This window comes from Grus americana, chromosome 19, assembly GCF_028858705.1.
Source record: "Grus americana isolate bGruAme1 chromosome 19, bGruAme1.mat, whole genome shotgun sequence".
Lineage (NCBI taxonomy): Eukaryota > Metazoa > Chordata > Aves > Gruiformes > Gruidae > Grus > Grus americana.
This window is the reverse complement of record NC_072870.1, coordinates 6384536-6406191: the sequence shown is the minus strand read 5'-3', so window position 1 is coordinate 6406191 and position 21656 is coordinate 6384536. Positions and strand designations below refer to the sequence as shown.

The 21656-nt window shown below is 53.6% G+C and overlaps 3 protein-coding genes across 3 annotated transcripts; all 3 read left to right on the top strand.

Moving 5' to 3' along the window:
• The first annotated feature begins 235 nt into the window (after positions 1-235).
• LOC129215281 (uncharacterized) lies at positions 236-11414 on the top strand. The gene is made up of 6 exons (XM_054848091.1): positions 236-328; positions 1565-1587; positions 2331-3060; positions 9571-9677; positions 10167-10284; positions 11331-11414. The coding sequence occupies exons 1-6, from the start codon at positions 236-238 to the stop codon at positions 11412-11414; spliced, it is 1155 nt and encodes a 384-aa protein (XP_054704066.1).
• Positions 10256-21648, top strand: LOC129215279 (PHD finger protein 7-like). The gene is made up of 12 exons (XM_054848088.1): positions 10256-10284; positions 15355-15641; positions 16431-16566; positions 16752-16843; positions 16948-17049; positions 17355-17479; positions 17562-17724; positions 17835-17941; positions 18072-18188; positions 18431-18549; positions 19928-20010; positions 21556-21648. Exons 3-12 carry the CDS (start codon positions 16443-16445, stop codon positions 21646-21648), a joined length of 1125 nt encoding a protein of 374 aa, XP_054704063.1. The 5' UTR covers positions 10256-10284; positions 15355-15641; positions 16431-16442.
• On the top strand, positions 13642-14711 carry LOC129215280 (uncharacterized). The gene is made up of 4 exons (XM_054848089.1): positions 13642-13672; positions 13820-14379; positions 14491-14597; positions 14670-14711. Exons 1-4 carry the CDS (start codon positions 13642-13644, stop codon positions 14683-14685), a joined length of 714 nt encoding a protein of 237 aa, XP_054704064.1. The 3' UTR covers positions 14686-14711.
• Positions 21649-21656: the final 8 nt, after the last annotated feature.

Sequence of the window (21656 nt, the reverse complement as noted above, 5' to 3'; positions counted from 1 at the left end):
CCCCCCGGCACAGGGACCCTCGCACAGCACTCTGGCTCCTGGCACTTTGGCTGAGGAAGGAGAGGCCAGGATCCTGAAGGACAATGTTGACAAATAACGGACCGTTGGCGGGGAGGATTATAAACACGCTCAACTGGGCTGTAGAAAAACACGTCTATCATGCTAATTTGTCTTTAGCCTTGTGTCTTGGGCAAGTAGAACATCTGTGTTTAGACTTGGAGGCACCCTATCGAACATGCTTGAGATTCCTGCCCTGCTACCAGAAAGATCAAAGCACAGTGGCAAGCTACGCCCGCGCGAATCCCTGGAATACCGGCAAAAACAGCAGGTTTGGTGATACTCTAGCATGGACCGAGCTCCACGGTGCCTGCATCCCCACTTGCGTGTCTCTGCCTGGCTGCCGCTTCGGGGATCCCCCAGTTGGCGAGGTAACGAAAATAAATTTACTCTTTGCATCTCGACCCTGGTTTTGTGGTTGTTCCTGCGTTTTGCCTGTGCCGGCTCACACATCTGGCGTAGGCGGCAGGATCCAGGAACAGCTGTGCCATGGCCGACAAGAAAGTCGGGGACTGCTTTTAATAATCCTATTTGGATTAATAATCCTGTTCGAAAACCAGACGGCACTTGGAGAATGACTGTAGATTACAGAGAATTGACTCCCACCTCCCGTCCCCAACTGCCGTTACACTACCAGACACGGTTACTCTTACAGAAAAAATCAGCAAAAATTTACAACCCTGGAAGGTGGTGACAGATCTTGCTAATGCTTTCTTTTCGATAGCTATTGCTTCAGAACGCCAAGACCAGTTTGCCTTTACCTGGCAATAAAAGCAATATACTTTCCAAGCATTGCCTCAGGGATACACACACAGTCCCTCCATTTGCCACCCAACGATCGGCAGCTGATAGCACTAGGGTCAAGTACCCTCACTGTTTACCAATACACTGATGACCTATCGATTATGACAGAGTCACAGCAAGAAGTTGAAGTAACTGCCGAATCACTGAAAGCATGTTTACAGGACAGAGGCTGGGCAACTAATGCAAAGAAAATACAGAGCCCTAGTACTACCATACAATTTTGGGGAATAGTTTGGCGTAGACAGAGAATTACCAAATAAGGCAATAAGCTCATCAAAAAAAACATTCGCTTGAGTCACAAAATAACGGGTAGGTAGATCATACGACCTCTGCCAAAGCACAGGCTCAAGCTGTAAACGCACATGCAGCTTGTGGACGTCGATCGGCTCACACTGCCTGCGCGTGGGACATTGCTCACAATCAAACCCCTTTGCCATTACATTCCCAAGCTAATGGCTTGATTGAAAGAATGAACAAGGTGGTGAAGGAACAATTCAAAAACCTAACCCATACTAAAACTTTACAACATTGGAGGGCACATCTTATGAAAGCAGGGGGTTTTTGTTAAACTGCTGGAATAGTCATAAGCAAACACCCTGTGATCATACCCTAGATGTGAAGATTCATGTAACAACCGCAGAGAATGCCGTATGGTTCTGTACCCCAACTGCTCCTCTTAGTTTACATCCTCTGCTGATACCAGGTTCTTGAGTTCGAGTACGTCAGGTATCTTTGACAAATACCTGGGCCTTATCTAGAGGAGATAGATAGCATTGGAACGGTGTTATTGGTGTCGCAAACCCGACATCGAATTGAAGTTCAACCCGAAAAAGCGCGAGCCATAGCTCTTCAATCTGCGTGGGCAATTATCCCACACCAGGTCATCAAACCCAGAGTGGTTTAATGCTCTGACAGGACAAGTGGGACACCTGAGTCAAAGCATTATTGTAGGGAGACGTTTATTCCTTTTTCTACATGTGTTTATTGTGTGCCACCGTAAATTACCTTGCCCTACACCCTGCAAGCCCAAATGGACACCTCCAGCTTTGCCACCCGAGCGGAAGCGGTCTCTTGAGCGAAGGGGTTAAAAATGGGAAAATAACGAAAGATAGTCTGAGGAAGAAGAGGCCAGGATCCCTGAAGGACACCCTGACACCCAACAGCCCTCCCAGACCCTGTCCCAGAAACCTGCAGATCCTCGCTGAAGAAACAGCACCCCGGGTGAGGTTGCCCTCTCGGCTGCCAGGGCACACTCCTGATGGCTCCTATGGAGCCAGCTCTCCACCAGCACCCCCACATCCCTTAATGCAGGGCCGCTCTCCAGCCAGCCACTCCTCTCCCAATTTATACTTGAGCCCAGCATCAGTATTTTGATAAAGTTGACATTGGGTCTGTATTTTTCCTTTTCCTAGCACAAACTACTTCGTTTCACTGAAATAAGTTAAAAGGAATATTTTTTCTCGATGAAGAAGGCCGCAGTTCGAGAACTTTCTGGTGACTGAGGGAAGCGTCGTTACACGGCGGGTACGTTTCCTGCCGTTGCTCCTGGCCCCGCCTACTTCTCCTCAGCCGCTGGCGCGCGAGCCGCGAGCTCCCGGCGGGGGCGGGTCTCTCCGCTCCCCTGAGGTATCCCCGCTTCAGGACCCCCCCGTACACGGCGCTGGACCGCTCCGCTCCGAATCATGCCGGCACCGGAGCTGCTCGCCTCGGCATCAGGGGCAGGGTGACGGCGGGCAGCTCAGCCCCACTGGTAGCGGGGGAGCAGGCTGGCGGTGGGCTCAGCGAGGCGCCGGGCCGGGCAGCCCGCAGCTCGGGGGCCATTTGCTGTCCACCTCCGTGCCGTCGCCGGAGGTGCTGCATCTGCCGGCTGCGGGGCGCCTCGGTCAGCTGCCAGGGCCGGCGCTGCCCCTGAAGCTTCCGCTTCCCCCGCGGCAGCGAGGGAGGCTGCAGCTCCCATTTCTTCGGGGAGTTCAAGTGAGCGTGCCACCCCAGAGGGCGGGGGCCAGGGCAGAGGATCTGCCGCCTCCGTCCCGCAGGTCCTGCTGCACAGCCCGCACCCGCTGCACCGGCGGGTGCTTTCAGCAGCATGGCCAGACCCCCTGCCTCGTTTGCCTGGAGGCGGTGGTGGGGCGACCCACCTATGACACCCTGGTCTGCCCTGCCTGTGCCAGCGCCTGGTTCCACCGTCGCTGCATCCAGGTAGGCGCAACCTGCCCCGGACCCTGACGTGATCACCCCTGTCATCACCCAGATCTGGTGGGGGGACCAGGACTGTAATAAGTAATTGGAGGTAATTTGGTGATCAAAATGGGTTAGATGAGAAAAAGCAATCTTTCTGCACCATGCTGCACCAGAGAACATCCTGTTTGGCGAGGCTTAACCAAAATGTTGCAAATTGCAGTGCTATGTTACTATGACAACTTGTATCTCTGTAACAAACTACCCAGACTTGGAGGAGCCACGATAACCGAAGAAGCAGAAAGGCGCGAAAATCAACCTATAAAGGAGGCTGCTTAGCTTGTTTGAATTTGCGAGCCCTTGGCGGAGCCGCGGCTCCCCGGCCGCCCAGCGCTGCTTTTGCTTTTCTACCTGGCGAGCCTTTGGTGGAGCTGCGACTCTCCGGCCGCCCAGCGCTGCTTTTGCTTTCCTACCTTAATAAATACAGATTGAATTTACTTTGGACTCTGTTTGTCTCAATTCAACTATAACAAATTTGGTGCCGTGACTCGGATCCAGACAGCCGACTCGGACTTCAACTCTGGGAGGGCGCCCCATCCTCGGATGGTCCCGGAGGAGATTCCGACTTAGCTCACCTGGATTTTCCGAACTGAGATAGGAAAGCAAAAAAAAAAAAAAAAAAAGAAAGAAGAAAAAGAGAAAAGAAAAGAGATCCTGCATATCCCGTAATTTTTGTGCACGAAGAGCCGGATGAAGACTCGGGAGTGAGTAAGTATATTGCGGTTCCGTTCGGTCGGGTTTGGGTACCCGGAGTGCGAGTGACTGAGACGTCCACTGGGCTTAGTAGTCCGCCGGGCGAAGCGAGTGTGGACCTCCTAATAGTGCGGTTCCCATTGTCCGCGAGGGCGTGGGCCACGAACGGAGGGAAGCGAGTGAATTTGAGTGAGAGAAGGCACTTTCGGAAGATGGGACAGGAGGAAAGAAAGGCTTCTGTTTCCATGCAGGAGATACGGGGTGGGGGTGGGCTCCCTGACATACCCCAAGATAGCCCGTTAGGCCCAATGATTCGATATTGGGATGGTCCCCCTTCTCGAAAAGGGAATTCTTTCCCCTTCTCGAAAAGGGAAGCCTAGGAAGAAAATGGTCCATTATTGTATGAAAGTATGGGGAGGAAAACAAATAAGAAAAGATTTATATTGGCCAATTTATGGATCTTTGGAGGATTGGATATGTCGACAATTAAATATATATGTTAACAAACGAACATTTAATAAGGAGGAGAACGAATATGCCTTTTTATGGATTCTGGGCATGGCTCAGACCGCTAATTTGTTTAAGAAAAGGTGGGATATAGACGAACCTCCAGCGTCTCCCCCACCCTATGTTCCCCCTCCTCCGCTACCACAAGAATTTGAGCAGGATCTCCCTCCAACAGCACCCCCAGACCCTGGGGAAGATGCTCCTCCTTCTAATCGAATAATAACTAGAAGTCAAACTAGAGAGAGAAGAGAGGAAAATTTATTGTATCCGTTAAGGGAAACCGCTATGGGGGGGGCACAACCCGGAGTCGGATTTGTATCTGTACCTCTCAGCTCCGGGGATGTGAGGGAATTTAAGAAAGAAATGGGACACTTGTTAGAGGACCCATTAGGCGTAGCAGAACATTTTGATCAATTCCTCGGACCCAACATTTACACTTGGGACGAGATGGAGTCTATTTTGAAGATCTTGTTCACAAATGAAGAGCGTGGGATGATTAGAACAGCAGGCATGAGACATTGGGATCAGAGGCATCAGCATGGTCCTGCCGGAGATGTAAAATGGCCCCTACAGCGGCCCAATTGGGACAATCAAGACCCTGCACATAGAAATAATATGGTTGATCTCTGGAATATGATAATTCTATGATAATCCGGAATATAATTCATCTAATCCCCTGATTAGAGATTCTGTACCTAGAGGGAAAAGTATTAATAAGGCCTTTAATGAACAACAGAGGAAAGATGAAACCCCCACTGAATGGCTGGAGAGATTGAGAAAGAGTTTGCAGCTATATTCTGGGTTGGACCCCGATAGCCAAGTGGGTCAAGTCCTGCTGAAAACTCAATTTGTAGCTAAATCTTGGATGGATATAAGGAAGAAGTTAGAGAAAATAGAAGATTGGCAGGAAAGAGGGTTAGATGAATTATTACGAGAAGCTCAGAAGGTGTATGTGAGAAGGGAAGAAGAAAATCAGAAGAAACATGCCAGAATCTTGATGGCTGCTGTAAGGGAAGGGCAAAATCAGGGCAGAAGAGGAGAAAGTCCCCGGAAAGGCCCAATAGAACTGAAACAGAAGAGACTTGGTCTACAGGACATGGAATGTTTTTATTGTCACAGGAAGGGACATCTGCAGAGGAATTGTCGGAAAAGAATACAGGATGAGGAGATTTTTAAGGAAGATTAGGGGGGTCAGGGGCTCTATTTGCTGGGAACCCCTAAGGTTACCGACCCCTTGATAAAATTGAATTGGTGCAAAGGGGGAACCTTTCAAGGTGCCCCTGATAAGAAATGTAGCAATAGAAGCCCGCAATAAATATGGAATGGGAACATTTTTACTGGTCCCAGAAGCTGAGTATAATCTTTTGGGATGAGATTTGATAGTGGGATTAGGAATCAATTTGGAAGTAAGATTATGCTTATTAACTGTGGAAGATAAAGCCAAGATTAATCCAGAAACTTGGTATAGCCCAGGATTGGTGGGAAAATTAAATATCAAACCGATCACGATCTCTATAAAAGACCCAGACCAGCCAATTAGGATAAAACAGTATCCCATGTCCAGAGAAGGGAGAGAAGGGTTACAGCCAATAATTGAGAGGCTTTTAGCCCATATTGCCCATAAAGAAGCCAGATGGGTCCTATCGCTTAGTACAAGATCTGAGAGCTATAAACAAACGTACCATTACCCGGTTTCCTGTGGTAGCTAACCCGCACACTATACTTAATCGGTTAAGTCCAGACTATAAATGGTATAGTGTTATAGATTTAAAGGATGCTTTTTGGGCCTGTCCCTTAGAAAAAGAATGTAGAGACTATTTTGCTTTTAGGCCTTAAGGGATTGAAGGTCTCCAGGTCCAAATTGCAGTTTACTGAAGAAGAGGTAAAAATATTTGGGGCATTGGCTCACGAAATGACACAAAATTAGATCCTGAAAGAGTGAAAGGAATTTTGTCTCTAACAGCGCCCACTAATAAAAGACAGATAAGACAGTTATTGGGATTATTGGTATTGGGCGACAGTGGATAGAAAATTACAGCAGTAAGATAAAATTTTTGTATGAAAAAACTAACTAAGAACGGGTTAGTAAAATGGACCCTTGAAGATGAGGAGCGTTGGGAAAACATGAAAAGAGACCTGGTAGAGGCACCTGTCCTCAGTTTACCAGATATCCGTAAACCCTTTCAACTTTTTATCAATGTGGAAAACGGGACAGCCTATGGGGTCCTGACCCAAGGGTGGGCAGGACAGAGAAAGCCTGTAGGATATTATTCTAAAATACTAGATCCTGTAAGCCGCGGGTGGCCCACTTGTTTACAAGCAATAGTGGCCACTGCGTTACTGGTAGAAGAGGTTGGAAAGGTCACCTTGGGAGGTGAACTAAAGGTATACACCCCCCACAACATTCGAGGAGTATTGCAACAACGAGCTGATAAGTGGCTTACGGACAGTCGATTACTAAAATATGAGGGAATTTTGATTAACTCCCCTAGGTTAGAAATGGAAACAACCTCTATTCAGAATCCTGCCCAATTTTTATACGGAGAACCTAGAGAAGATTTGACACATGATTGTCTCCAACTAATAAATTTGCAGACTAAGATAAGGGAGGATTTGGAGGAGGATGAATTAGACGATGGAGAAAAATTATTTGTGGATGGCTCCTCACGAGTGGTTGAAGGACAACGGAAATCGGGATATGCTATTGTGGATGGGTGCACCTTTCAGATAAAAGAATCAGGACCATTAAGTAAATCTTGGTCCGCACAAGCGTGTGAGTTATATGCCATACTGAGAGCATTAAAACTTTTGGAGAATAAAATTGGAACCATTTATACCGATTCAAAATATGCCTTTGGGGTAGTACATACTTTTGGAAAAATTTGGGAGGAGAGAGGCTTAATTAACACCCAGGGGAAGGGATTAGTCCATGAAAAACTAATCCAAGAGGTATTAAAGGCTTTAAGGGGTCCACTAAAGATAGCCATAGTCCATGTAAAAGGACATCAGAAGGGACTAACCCACACAGTAAGAGGAAACAATCTAGCCGATGCAGAGGCAAAAAGGGCTGCATTATTAATGGTTCAGACCTTGAGGGAAGAGCCAGAAAAGCTAAAAATAGATAAGGCTTTTACTCTCCAGGAATTGGATAAACTAAAACAAATTGGAGCAAAAAGAGATGGTGATAAATGGCTGCTACCAGATGGCAGAGAAATTCTTCCAAAGGGATTAGCTAGGGGAATACTGAATAAATTACACCATAAAACCCATTGGGGAATTCAGGCTTTAGTAGACCAGTTCGAAACAAACTATGCCTGTGTTGGAGTATATGGTCTAGCTAAAAAGATTTTAGAGGGATGTTTAACCTGTCACAAAGTGAATAAACGACAACTTAGGGAAAAGGTTCAGGGAGGTCGCGAACTGGCTAAAAGACCCTTTGAGAAAATACAGGTGGATTTTACTGAATTGCCGAAGGTTGGGAGATATCAGTATTTATTAGTCTTGGTTGATCACCTTACGTACTTTGTAGAAGCCTTTCCAGTGGTAAGGACTACTGCAAAGACGTAAAGAAACAACTGAATTGTTTGGTACAAAATGGGAATACCATACTCCCTGGCACCCACAGAGTTCCGGGAAAGTAGAAAGAATGAATGGGGAAATAAACACCTAACCAAACTTATGGTGGAAACAAAATTGAATTGGGTTAAATGTCTATCGCTGACCTTGCTTTACATTAGAACTCAACCAAGGACAGATACTGGTATATCCCCCTTTGAAATGTTGTATGGGATGCCTTATGACTTTGGATTATTAGTAGAGCACCCGAAGGTCGAAGATAAAATTTTAACAGAATATATTTTAGAACTGACAAAAAGGAGACAAGAACTAAGAAAGAAAGGTTTGGTAGTACAAAGACCTCCCTTGGACATTTCCATACACTGAATCCAGCCTGGAGACCAGGTACTAATCAAAACTCGGAAAGAAGCCTCCCTGACGCCTCGTTGGGAAGGACCCTTTGTTGTTCTACTTATACAGCTGTACGGACAGCGGAAAAAGGGTGGACTCATGCCAGCAGAATTAAGGGACCTATCTTCCCAGAAAGGTGGACTGTAACGTCGGAACCAGGAGACCTCCAAATGAAGATAAGGAAAAACGAGACCGGTAAATGAATCACTCCAGATCAGTGGTTCCAAATACACTACGAGAGGTCACCTTGAAGTGAAGAAAGGATACCTGACCAAACGGGGGGGTGGACTATACAAACTAATCGGAACCCCTCAGGTTTTTCCCTTTTGTTGTGAAAACAGATCTCCGGGGAATACCCTGCTTGAAACCCGGGCATTTATGTTGGGTTGTTTGCCAATGTTTAAATTGTAAATAGTCCTGTCTTTCATTTAAGAGACAGTGTTTCATTTAAGAGACAACTTTATTGTACAGTGTGCTATAAGATTCGCCTAGAAACGGGCCCAACAACCAAACAGGTGGAAATATATTTGAGAGATAACTCACTCTAAATTATTAACAGGATAACAGCTAAATTCCCCTGAAGACTGCCTGCTGCTGCCGAGAAGATATTAATATCCCGTTGCTCTCTGCTAAAGAGTAGACGAGGAAGGCAGAGAGGTACCAAACTGTGGGGACAATGAAAGTTGTTATCCTATTGATAGTCAGAATTGGAGATGAAAATTATACCAAGCAAGGATCCTGAATTGGACGCGGTTTGTGAAGTGTTGTCTAGGTTTGATCAACAAATTACTTATAAATAGAAAAAGGGGGGATTGTAATAAGTAATTGGAGGTAATTTGGTGATCAAAATGGGTTAGATGAGAAAAAGCAATCTTTCTGCACCATGCTGCACCAGAGAACATCCTGTTTGGCGAGGCTTAACCAAAATGTTGCAAATTGCAGTGCTATGTTACTATGACAACTTGTATCTCTGTAACAAACTACCCAGACTTGGAGGAGCCACGATAACCGAAGAAGCAGAAAGGCGCGAAAATCAACCTATAAAGGAGGCTGCTTAGCTTGTTTGAATTTGCGAGCCCTTGGCGGAGCCGCGGCTCCCCGGCCGCCCAGCGCTGCTTTTGCTTTTCTACCTGGCGAGCCTTTGGTGGAGCTGCGACTCTCCGGCCGCCCAGCGCTGCTTTTGCTTTCCTACCTTAATAAATACAGATTGAATTTACTTTGGACTCTGTTTGTCTCAATTCAACTATAACAAGGACCACCCCACCCCTGATGCTGATGCTGATGCTGATGCCATCTCTAACCTAGGGCCAGGCGCTGCGGTCTGCCCTGCACCATTTCCGCTGCCCGCTGTGCCGGGACATGGCAACCTTCCAGGTGGAGATGTTCCGCCTGGGCATCAAAATCCCCGACAGGTCGGTATGCTCCCCGCTGCCTCCCGCCCTCCCGCTCCGCAATGCCCCAGCTGGTCCCCTCCTGCCTCCCAGGGTGCCTGCGGGGTGATCCCCGACGCCCTTGGTACTGAGCGCTCCCCGGCTCCCGCGGGGATGCTGCCTGGGAGGAGGAGGATGGAGCCTTCACGGACCATTATGAGCGGCACGGCTCCTGCGATGCTGGCCTGTGCCTGTGCCTGGCAGGACGGGAGCAGGCGGAGGTGAATGGGTGAGTGCTGATGATCCCGCTCCCCAAAGCCCCAGCGAGGTGACGATGCCTTCGTCTCCTCCTTTGGGCAGGGATGGAGGTCCCCTGGGATGCTGAGCCAGGCATGGCGCACGGTGCGTGCTGGCAGCTCAGCCTGGGATGTCAGCAAGGGAGCAGGGTGGAGGTGGGCTCAGCGCAGTCTTTGGGCTGGCACCCCACAGCTCGGGGGCCTTTGGTGACAGCGGGTTCTGTTGCTCCCCCAGGCCCTGGAGACTCCTGCTCTGCAGCTCCTGCAGCTCCCGCGGAACACACCAGCTCTGCTCTGCCGTGGGAGAAGATGCCAACCCTGGGAGTGTGCAGACTGCAGAGGCACGGGCACTGGTGAGTGGTGCAGCTGGTGGACGGGGTCCCCAGGGCCACGTGGCCACCACAGACATCTGGGACCTGGGACCAGGCACAGGGCTGTGATCCAGGGAGGGAGGGAATGTGGCACGGGCTTGTCGTGCTCATCCTCTCCCTGCCCCTTGCTGTGCCCCTCGTTGCAGCCGGCCCAGACTCCAGCTCCCCCAGCGCAGGGACCCTCACGCAGCCCCTTGGCTGAGGAAGAAGAGGCCAGGATCTTCAAAGGACACCCCGCTGCCCTCCCAGCCCCCTTCCCAGGATCCTGCCGATCCTTGCTAATACAAGTTGGAATTTCACACGTGCGTTTGCTGATATTCCTGAGGGCAAGAGCCTCCACGGTGGCCCTGACCCTCCTGTTGGCGCCGTGATACGGCCCTTGGATTACTCTCCGTTATGTCAGGGTCACCCGGGTTCGCTGAGCTGGACACGACAAGGAAACCACAGCAGGGGAAGCACCGGCCATGGGGTTTGGAGTTTTAGATTCCATTTGGGTGCCCGGTGGGGACCGGCCGGAGCACAAGCTCCCACGACACCGACCCTTCGCCTGCTGCAAGGACCCCACCGGCCATGAGCCAGGCTGAGGCACGAAGCTCCGTGGCCAGAGCCCTGATGGCAATCCCAAGCGGGCAGCTGTGAAGCAAGGCCAGCAAGCTCCAGGCAGGGATTTGCTTTGCAACAGCCCCAGCAGCGTCGCTGTGTCGGGGGACTGTTGAGCTGCTCTGCTGACGGACCGCCCAGCCCAGCTCAGCTGCCACGGCCACTAGCACTGGCAGAAAACCGCTCCCAGGTGTCAAATCCCAACTTATCCCCAGTTTTGCCACAAATACCCCATCCCCCAGCTCAGAGGGGGGGGCGCAACAGCACCCTGTTCCCGCCGCTGCGCTCTGCCCTGCAGCACTTCTGCTGACCGCTCTGCCAGGACATGGCAACCTTCTAGGCGGAGATGTTCTGCCTGGGCATCCAAGTCCTGGACAGTTCAGTACACCCCTTTGCAGCCAACGCAGACCCCGCTCCCCCCGGCACAGGGACCCTCGCACAGCACTCTGGCTCCTGGCACTTTGGCTGAGGAAGGAGAGGCCAGGATCCTGAAGGACAATGTTGACAAATAACGGACCGTTGGCGGGGAGGATTATAAACACGCTCAACTGGGCTGTAGAAAAACACGTCTATCATGCTAATTTGTCTTTAGCCTTGTGTCTTGGGCAAGTAGAACATCTGTGTTTAGACTTGGAGGCACCCTATCGAACATGCTTGAGATTCCTGCCCTGCTACCAGAAAGATCAAAGCACAGTGGCAAGCTACGCCCGCGCGAATCCCTGGAATACCGGCAAAAACAGCAGGTTTGGTGATACTCTAGCATGGACCGAGCTCCACGGTGCCTGCATCCCCACTTGCGTGTCTCTGCCTGGCTGCCGCTTCGGGGATCCCCCAGTTGGCGAGGTAACGAAAATAAATTTACTCTTTGCATCTCGACCCTGGTTTTGTGGTTGTTCCTGCGTTTTGCCTGTGCCGGCTCACACATCTGGCGTAGGCGGCAGGATCCAGGAACAGCTGTGCCATGGCCGACAAGAAAGTCGGGGACTGCTTTTAATAATCCTATTTGGATTAATAATCCTGTTCGAAAACCAGACGGCACTTGGAGAATGACTGTAGATTACAGAGAATTGACTCCCACCTCCCGTCCCCAACTGCCGTTACACTACCAGACACGGTTACTCTTACAGAAAAAATCAGCAAAAATTTACAACCCTGGAAGGTGGTGACAGATCTTGCTAATGCTTTCTTTTCGATAGCTATTGCTTCAGAACGCCAAGACCAGTTTGCCTTTACCTGGCAATAAAAGCAATATACTTTCCAAGCATTGCCTCAGGGATACACACACAGTCCCTCCATTTGCCACCCAACGATCGGCAGCTGATAGCACTAGGGTCAAGTACCCTCACTGTTTACCAATACACTGATGACCTATCGATTATGACAGAGTCACAGCAAGAAGTTGAAGTAACTGCCGAATCACTGAAAGCACGTTTACAGGACAGAGGCTGGGCAACTAATGCAAAGAAAATACAGAGCCCTAGTACTACCATACAATTCTTGGGAATAGTTTGGCGTAGACAGAGAATTACCAAATAAGGCAATAAGCTCATCAAAAAAAACATTCGCTTGAGTCACAAAATAACGGGTAGGTAGATCATACGACCTCTGCCAAAGCACAGGCTCAAGCTGTAAACGCACATGCAGCTTGTGGACGTCGATCGGCTCACACTGCCTGCGCGTGGGACATTGCTCACAATCAAACCCCTTTGCCATTACATTCCCAAGCTAATGGCTTGATTGAAAGAATGAACAAGGTGGTGAAGGAACAATTCAAAAACCTAACCCATACTAAAACTTTACAACATTGGAGGGCACATCTTATGAAAGCAGGGGGTTTTTGTTAAACTGCTGGAATAGTCATAAGCAAACACCCTATGATCATACCCTAGATGTGAAGATTCATGTAACAACCGCAGAGAATGCCGTATGGTTCTGTACCCCAACTGCTCCTCTTAGTTTACATCCTCTGCTGATACCAGGTTCTTGAGTTCGAGTACGTCAGGTATCTTTGACAAATACCTGGGCCTTATCTAGAGGAGATAGATAGCATTGGAACGGTGTTATTGGTGTCGCAAACCCGACATCGAATTGAAGTTCAACCCGAAAAAGCGCGAGCCATAGCTCTTCAATCTGCGTGGGCAATTATCCCACACCAGGTCATCAAACCCAGAGTGGTTTAATGCTCTGACAGGACAAGTGGGACACCTGAGTCAAAGCATTATTGTAGGGAGACGTTTATTCCTTTTTCTACATGTGTTTATTGTGTGCCACCGTAAATTACCTTGCCCTACACCCTGCAAGCCCAAATGGACACCTCCAGCTTTGCCACCCGAGCGGAAGCGGTCTCTTGAGCGAAGGGGTTAAAAATGGGAAAATAACAAAAGATAGTCTGAGGAAGAAGAGGCCAGGATCCCTGAAGGACACCCTGACACCCAACAGCCCTCCCAGACCCTGTCCCAGAAACCTGCAGATCCTCACTGAAGAAACAGCACCCCGGGTGAGGTTGCCCTCTCGGCTGCCAGGGCACACTCCTGATGGCTCCTATGGAGCCAGCTCTCCACCAGCACCCCCACATCCCTTAATGCAGGGCCGCTCTCCAGCCAGCCACTCCTCTCCCAATTTATACTTGAGCCCAGCATCAGTATTTTGATAAAGTTGACATTGGGTCTGTATTTTTCCTTTTCCTAGCACAAACTACTTCGTTTCACTGAAATAAGTTAAAAGGAATATTTTTTCTCGATGAAGAAGGCCGCAGTTCGAGAACTTTCTGGTGACTGAGGGAAGTGTCGGTACACGGCGGGTACGTTTCCTGCCGTTGCTCCTGGCCCCGCCTACTTCTCCTCAGCCGCTGGCGCGCGAGCCGCGAGCTCCCGGCGGGGGCGGGTCTCTCCGCTCCCCCGAGGTATCCCCGCTTCAGGACCCCCCCCCGTACACGGCGCTGGACCGCTCCGCTCCGAATCGTGCCGGCACCGGAGCTGCTCGCCTCGGCGTCAGGGGCAGGGTGACGGCGGGCAGCTCAGCCCCACTGGTAGCGGGGGAGCAGGCTGGCGGTGGGCTCAGCGAGGCGCCGGGCCGGGCAGCCCGCAGCTCGGGGGCCATTTGCTGTCCACCTCCGTGCCGTCGCCGGAGGTGCTGCATCTGCCGGCTGCGGGGCGCCTCGGTCAGCTGCCAGGGCCGGCGCTGCCCCTGAAGCTTCCGCTTCCCCCGCGGCAGCGAGGGAGGCTGCAGCTCCCATTTCTTCGGGGAGTTCAAGTGAGCGTGCCACCCCAGAGGGCGGGGGCCAGGGCAGAGGATCTGCCGCCTCCGTCCCGCAGGTCCTGCTGCACAGCCCGCACCCGCTGCACCGGTGGGTGCTTTCAGCAGCATGGCCAGACCCCCTGCCTCGTTTGCCTGGAGGCGGTGGCGGGGCGACCCACCTATGACACCCTGGTCTGCCCTGCCTGTGCCAGCGCCTGGTTCCACCGTCGCTGCATCCAGGTAGGCGCAACCTGCCCCGGACCCTGACGTGATCACCCCTGTCATCACCCAGCTCTGGTGACCACCCCACCCCTGATGCTGATGCTGATGCTGATGCCATCTCTAACCTAGGGCCAGGCGCTGTGGTCTGCCCTGCACTACTTCTGCTGCCCGCTGTGCCGGGACATGGCAACCTTCCAGGCGGAGATGTTCCGCCTGGGCATCAAAATCCCCGACAGGTCGGTATGCTCCCTGCTGCCTCCCGCCCTCCCGCTCCGCAATGCCCCAGCTGGTCCCCTCCTGCCTCCCAGGGTGCCTGCGGGGTGATCCCCGACGCCCTTGGTACTGAGCGCTCCCCGGCTCCCGCAGGGATGCTGCCTGGGAGGAGGAGGATGGAGCCTTCACGGAACATCATGAGCGGCACAGCTCCTGCGATGCTGGCCTGTGCCTGTGCCCGGCAGGAGGGGAGCAGGCGGAGGTGAATGGGTGAGTGCTGATGATCCCGCTCCCCAAAGCCCCAGCGAGGTGACGATGCCTTCGTCTCCTCCTTTGGGCAGGGATGGAGGTCCCCTGGGATGCTGAGCCAGGCATGGCGCATGGTGCATGCCAACAGCTCAGCCTGGGATGTCAGCAAGGGAGCAGGGTGGAGGTGGGCTCAGCGCAGCAGCGGAGTTGGCACCCCACAGCTCGGGGGCCTTTGGTGACAGCGGGTTCTGTTGCTCCCCCAGGCCCTGGAGACTCCTGCTCTGCAGCTCCTGCGGCTCCCGCGGAACACACCAGCTCTGCTCTGCCGTGGGAGAAGATGCCAACTCCTGGGAGTGTGCAGACTGCAGAGGCATGGGCGCTAGTGAGTGGTGCAGCTGGTGGACAGGGTCCCCAGGGCCACGTGGCCACCACAGACATCTGGGACCTGGGACCAGGCGCAGGGCTGTGATCCAGGGAGGGAGGGAATGTGGCACGGGCTTGTCGTGCTCGTCCTCTCCCTGCCCCTTGCAGTGACCTCTGTTGAACCCGGCTCAGACCCCAACCCCCCAGGCCAGAGGGGATTTTGGCCGGTGCCCGGCTGTGCAAGCAGAGGCCCCTGCACCGTGGGAACGTCCTCCGGCCTCTCCCCCATCCCGCTCCCAGCATTACCCCAAACCGCTACCCCGGAGCGGTGCTGAGGGGGACAGCGCTGACGTCCCCTGCCGGTGTGCGGACTCTGCTGGTGGGAAGACTGTGACCCCGAGGTCTTTGGGCAGCTGTGCCATCAGCATGGGCTCTGCATCCATGAGAACTGCCTGGTGAGTCCCTGCGCCTCAACACCCCCTGGTGCCCAAATACTCCCGGTCCCCAGCCCCGCACCGCCGGTAGACCCTGGCACGTGCCCTCTGTTCCCCTCTCCACCCAGCACATCCCCATGAGGTGACACCAGCAGCTCACCACCTGGGGCTGCCAGTGCCAGCTCCTATTTGGGGAAGGGCCTGGCAGCACCTGCAGTACCAACAGGAGGGTTGGGGTCACTGTGGAGGCTCCTGCCCTGCTGGGCTCAGGCACACCAGCAAACACACATGTGAAGTTCCAACTTTTATTAGTGAGGGTCTGCAGGATTCTGGGACAGGGGCTGGGAGGGCAGTGGGGTGCTGGGGTGTCCTTTGAGGATGCTGGCCTCTTCTTCCTCAGCCAAAGTGCCAGGAGCTGGGGTGCTGTGCGAGGGTCCCTGCGCTGAGGGAGCTGGAGTCTGGGCCGACTGCAGCAGGGGGCACTGCAAGAGCCGGGGAAAGGATGAGCACAACAAGCCCATGCCACGTTCCCTCCCTCCCCGGATCACAGCCCTGCGCCTGTCCCCAGGTCCCAGATACAGGGAAGATGATGACCTGGCGTGGGGATGTTTGTGACCCGGCTCCGCACATGCAAGGCTACGTTTGTGATGGCGCGTGCATGCGGTGCCGTGTCACAAACACCCCGGGCTGCATAAATACCCCCGTGCCACCGCCCCCTGCTCAGTGGCGCTTTTGCCACAGACACTGGAGGATCAGGACGGTCTTTGACCACACCGACGTCCCCACACCAAGTCATCTCCTTCACTGCAGCCACTTGTAGTGATGGAGCTGAGGTCACAGCACCGCAAGATGGGGGAGTCCCCCACCGTGCCGCCGGAGGAGCAGGCAGGACCCTCTGGTGTGCCTCCCCCACGCAAAAAGAAGCGTCAGGCCCCCAAGGAGGAAGGTAAGCGCAGAAAATCCCTCCGGGCACCTGCCAGAGCGGATTTTCGCCGGTGCCCGGCTGGGCAAGCAGAGGCCCCTGCGCCATGGGAAGGTGCTCCAGCCTCTCTCCGATCCTGTTCCCGGCATTACCCCAAACTGCCACCCCGGTGTGGTGGTGAGGGTAACGGTGCCACTGTCCCCCAGCAGTGTGCGGGCTGTGCCGACGGGGAGACTGTGACCCCGAGATCTTCGGGCAGCTGTGCCGTCAGAATAGGCTCCTCATCCATGAGAACTGCCTGGTGAGTCCCCGGGGCTCGACAGTCCCCAGTCCCCAAACAACCCTGGTCCCCAGCCCTCCACTGCCAGCAGCCCCTGGCACGCGCCCTCTGTTCCCCACTTGCAGTACCACGCCAGCAGACTGATGCAGAGAGGGGCCGATGAAGAGGGCTTCTATGGCTTCCTCTTCCCTGACATCCGGCAGGAGCTGAAGCGGGTGGCACAAAAGGTGAGGCTGGGGATACGTGTCCCCACCGTGGTCCCCACGCCCCATCTCCGGTGCTGCACAGGGCAGCAAGCCCCCAGGGATCCTCTGACAGCCGGCTGCAAGCAACCCCCGCCCCAGATCCTCCTTCATCCACAAAGCCCCATTTCTGCAGAAATGGGGGACTTGGAGAGGATCGGTGGCATTATCAGGGGCCCGGCGTCACAAGCCAGGCAGCCCACCGACATGTGGCGGGCTGTGCTGGGTGAGGGCAAACCAGGATCCCCGGTCTGTGGCACTGACACCTTCCACCTCCATGCCGTCCCCAGAGGTGCTGCATCTGCCGGCTGCAGGGTGCCTCGGTCACCTGCAAGAGCCGGCGCTGCCGACGAACGTTCCACTTCCCCTGCGGAAGCGAGCGAGGCTGCATCTCCCAGTTCTTTGGGGAGTTCAAGTGAGTGTAGCCGCCCCATGGTGCTGGTTCCGGGGCTAGGGCAAAGGAGGGCTGGGGCTGAACTTTCATTTCTGTCCCACAGGTCCTTCTGCTGGAAGCACCGGCCGGTGCAGCGGGTGCGGGCGGTGCAGCATGGCCAGACCCCCTGCCTCATTTGCCTGGAGGCAGTGGCGGGGCGACCCACCTATGACACCCTGGTCTGCCCTGCCTGTGCCAGCGCCTGGTTCCACCGTCGCTGCATCCAGGTAGGCGCAACCTGCCCCGGACCCTGACGTGATCACCCCTGTCATCACCCAGATCTGGTGGGGGGACCAGGACCACCCCACCCCTGATGCTGATGCCATCTCTAACCTAGGGCCAGGCGCTGCGGTCTGCCCTGCACTACTTCTGCTGCCCGCTATGCCGGGACATGGCAACCTTCCAGGCGGAGATGTTCCGCCTGGGCATCAAAATCCCCGACAGGTCGGTATGCTCCCCGCTGCCTCCCGCCCTCCCGCTCCACGATGCCCCAGCTGGTCCCCTCCGGCCTCCCAGGGTGCCTGCGGGGTGATCCCCGACGCCCTTGGTACTGAGCGCTCCCCGGCTCCCGCAGGGATGCTGCCTGGGAGGAGGAGGATGGAGCCTTCGCGGAACATTATGAGCGGCACAGCTCCTGCGATGCTGGCCTGTGCCTGTGCCCGGCAGGACGGGAGCAGGCGGAGGTGAATGGGTGAGTGCTGATGATCCCGCTCCCCAAAGCCCCAGCGAGGTGACGATGCCTTCGTCTCCTCCTTTGGGCAGGGATGGAGGTCCCCTGGGATGCTGAGCCAGGCATGGCGCATGGTGCATGCCAACAGCTCAGCCTGGGATGTCAGCAAGGGAGCAGGGTGGAGGTGGGCTCAGCGCAGCAGCGGAGTTGGCACCCCACAGCTCGGGGGCCTTTGGTGACAGCGGGTTCTGTTGCTCCCCCAGGCCCTGGAGACTCCTGCTCTGCAGCTCCTGCGGCTCCCGCGGAACACACCAGCTCTGCTCTGCCGTGGGAGAAGATGCCAACTCCTGGGAGTGTGCAGACTGCAGAGGCATGGGCGCTGGTGAGTGGTGCAGCTGGTGGACAGGGTCCCCAGGGCCACGTGGCCACCACAGACATCTGGGACCTGGGACCAGGCGCAGGGCTGTGATCCGGGGAGGGAGGGAATGTGGCACGGGCTTGTCGTGCTCATCCTCTCCCTGCCCCTTGCAGTGCCCCTCGTTGCAGCCGGCCCAGACTCCAGCTCCCCCGGCGCAGGGACCCTCACGCAGCCCCTTGGCTGAGGAAGAAGAGGCCAGGATCTTCAAAGGACACCCCGCTGCCCTCCCAGCCCCCTTCCCAGGATCCTGCCGATCCTTGCTAATACAAGTTGGAATTTCACACGTGCGTTTGCTGATATTCCTGAGGGCAAGAGCCTCCACGGTGGCCCTGACCCTCCTGTTGGCGCCGTGATACGGCCCGTGGATTACTCTCCGTTATGTCAGGGTCACCCGGGTTCGCTGAGCTGGACACGACAAGGAAACCACAGCAGGGAAAGCACCGGCCATGGGGTTTGGAGTTTTAGATTCCATTTGGGTGCCCGGTGGGGACCGGCCGGAGCACAAGCTCCCACGACACCGACCCTTCGCCTGCTGCAAGGACCCCACCGGCCATGAGCCAGGCTGAGGCACGAAGCTCCGTGGCCAGAGCCCTGATGGCAATCCCAAGCGGGCAGCTGTGAAGCAAGGCCAGCAAGCTCCAGGCAGGGATTTGCTTTGCAACAGCCCCAGCAGCGTCGCTGTGTCGGGGGACTGTTGAGCTGCTCTGCTGACGGACCGCCCAGCCCAGCTCAGCTGCCACGGCCACTAGCGCTGGCAGAAAACCGCTCCCAGGTGTCAAATCCCAACTTGTCCCCAGTTTTGCCACAAATACCCCATCCCCCAGCTCAGAGGGGGGGGCGCAACAGCACCCTGTTCCCGCCGCTGCGCTCTGCCCTGCAGCACTTCTGCTGACCGCTCTGCCAGGACATGGCAACCTTCTAGGCGGAGATGTTTTGCCTGGGCATCCAAGTCCTGGACAGTTCAGTACACCCCTTTGCAGCCAACGCAGACCCCGCTCCCCCCGGCACAGGGACCCTCGCACAGCACTCTGGCTCCTGGCACTTTGGCTGAGGAAGGAGAGGCCAGGATCCTGAAGGACAATGTTGACAAATAACGGACCGTTGGCGAGGAGGATTATAAACACGCTCAACTGGGCTGTAGAAAAACACGTCTATCATGCTAATTTGTCTTTAGCCTTGTGTCTTGGGCAAGTAGAACATCTGTGTTTAGACTTGGAGGCACCCTATCGAACATGCTTGAGATTCCTGCCCTGCTACCAGAAAGATCAAAGCACAGTGGCAAGCTACGCCCGCGCGAATCCCTGGAATACCGGCAAAAACAGCAGGTTTGGTGATACTCTAGCATGGACCGAGCTCCACGGTGCCTGCATCCCCACTTGCGTGTCTCTGCCTGGCTGCCGCTTCGGGGATCCCCCAGTTGGCGAGGTAACGAAAATAAATTTACTCTTTGCATCTCGACCCTGGTTTTGTGGTTGTTCCTGCGTTTTGCCTGTGCCGGCTCACACATCTGGCGTAGGCGGCAGGATCCAGGAACAGCTGTGCCATGGCCGACAAGAAAGTCGGGGACTGCTTTTAATAATCCTATTTGGATTAATAATCCTGTTCGAAAACCAGACGGCACTTGGAGAATGACTGTAGATTACAGAGAATTGACTCCCACCTCCCGTCCCCAACTGCCGTTACACTACCAGACACGGTTACTCTTACAGAAAAAATCAGCAAAAATTTACAACCCTGGAAGGTGGTGACAGATCTTGCTAATGCTTTCTTTTCGATAGCTATTGCTTCAGAACGCCAAGACCAGTTTGCCTTTACCTGGCAATAAAAGCAATATACTTTCCAAGCATTGCCTCAGGGATACACACACAGTCCCTCCATTTGCCACCCAACGATCGGCAGCTGATAGCACTAGGGTCAAGTACCCTCACTGTTTACCAATACACTGATGACCTATCGATTATGACAGAGTCACAGCAAGAAGTTGAAGTAACTGCCGAATCACTGAAAGCACGTTTACAGGACAGAGGCTGGGCAACTAATGCAAAGAAAATACAGAGCCCTAGTACTACCATACAATTTTTGGGAATAGTTTGGCGTAGACAGAGAATTACCAAATAAGGCAATAAGCTCATCAAAAAAAACATTCACTTGAGTCACAAAATAACGGGTAGGTAGATCATACGACCTCTGCCAAAGCACAGGCTCAAGCTGTAAACGCACATGCAGCTTGTGGACGTCGATCGGCTCACACTGCCTGCGCGTGGGACATTGCTCACAATCAAACCCCTTTGCCATTACATTCCCAAGCTAATGGCTTGATTGAAAGAATGAACAAGGTGGTGAAGGAACAATTCAAAAACCTAACCCATACTAAAACTTTACAACATTGGAGGGCACATCTTATGAAAGCAGGGGGTTTTTGTTAAACTGCTGGAATAGTCATAAGCAAACACCCTGTGATCATACCCTAGATGTGAAGATTCATGTAACAACCGCAGAGAATGCCGTATGGTTCTGTACCCCAACTGCTCCTCTTAGTTTACATCCTCTGCTGATACCAGGTTCTTGAGTTCGAGTACGTCAGGTATCTTTGACAAATACCTGGGCCTTATCTAGAGGAGATAGATAGCATTGGAACGGTGTTATTGGTGTCGCAAACCCGACATCGAATTGAAGTTCAACCCGAAAAAGCGCGAGCCATAGCTCTTCAATCTGCGTGGGCAATTATCCCACACCAGGTCATCAAACCCAGAGTGGTTTAATGCTCTGACAGGACAAGTGGGACACCTGAGTCAAAGCATTATTGTAGGGAGACGTTTATTCCTTTTTCTACATGTGTTTATTGTGTGCCACCGTAAATTACCTTGCCCTACACCCTGCAAGCCCAAATGGACACCTCCAGCTTTGCCACCCGAGCGGAAGCGGTCTCTTGAGCGAAGGGGTTAAAAATGGGAAAATAACAAAAGATAGTCTGAGGAAGAAGAGGCCAGGATCCCTGAAGGACACCCTGACACCCAACAGCCCTCCCAGACCCTGTCCCAGAAACCTGCAGATCCTCACTGAAGAAACAG

Excerpts from the sequence above, each read along its gene's own strand:
- LOC129215280 (XM_054848089.1), top strand. The coding sequence starts at position 13,642 with ATGAAGAAGGCCGCAGTTCGAGAACTTTCTG. Across the intron at positions 13,673-13,819 it reads CGCAGTTCGAGAACTTTCTG|GACCCCCCCCCGTACACGGC; the intron begins GTGACTGAGGGA and ends TCCCCGCTTCAG. Across the intron at positions 14,380-14,490 it reads TCCACCGTCGCTGCATCCAG|GGCCAGGCGCTGTGGTCTGC; the intron begins GTAGGCGCAACC and ends TCTCTAACCTAG.
- LOC129215281 (XM_054848091.1), top strand. The coding sequence starts at position 236 with ATGCTTGAGATTCCTGCCCTGCTACCAGAAAGATCAAAGCACAGTGGC. Across the intron at positions 329-1,564 it reads AATACCGGCAAAAACAGCAG|GTTCTTGAGTTCGAGTACGT; the intron begins GTTTGGTGATAC and ends TGCTGATACCAG. Across the intron at positions 9,678-10,166 it reads GGCATCAAAATCCCCGACAG|GCCCTGGAGACTCCTGCTCT; the intron begins GTCGGTATGCTC and ends TTGCTCCCCCAG.
- LOC129215279 (XM_054848088.1), top strand. The coding sequence starts at position 16,443 with ATGGAGCTGAGGTCACAGCACCGCAAGATGGGGGAGTCCCCCACCGTG. Across the intron at positions 17,725-17,834 it reads TCCACCGTCGCTGCATCCAG|GGCCAGGCGCTGCGGTCTGC; the intron begins GTAGGCGCAACC and ends TCTCTAACCTAG. Across the intron at positions 18,550-19,927 it reads CTGCAGAGGCATGGGCGCTG|CATGGACCGAGCTCCACGGT; the intron begins GTGAGTGGTGCA and ends GTGATACTCTAG.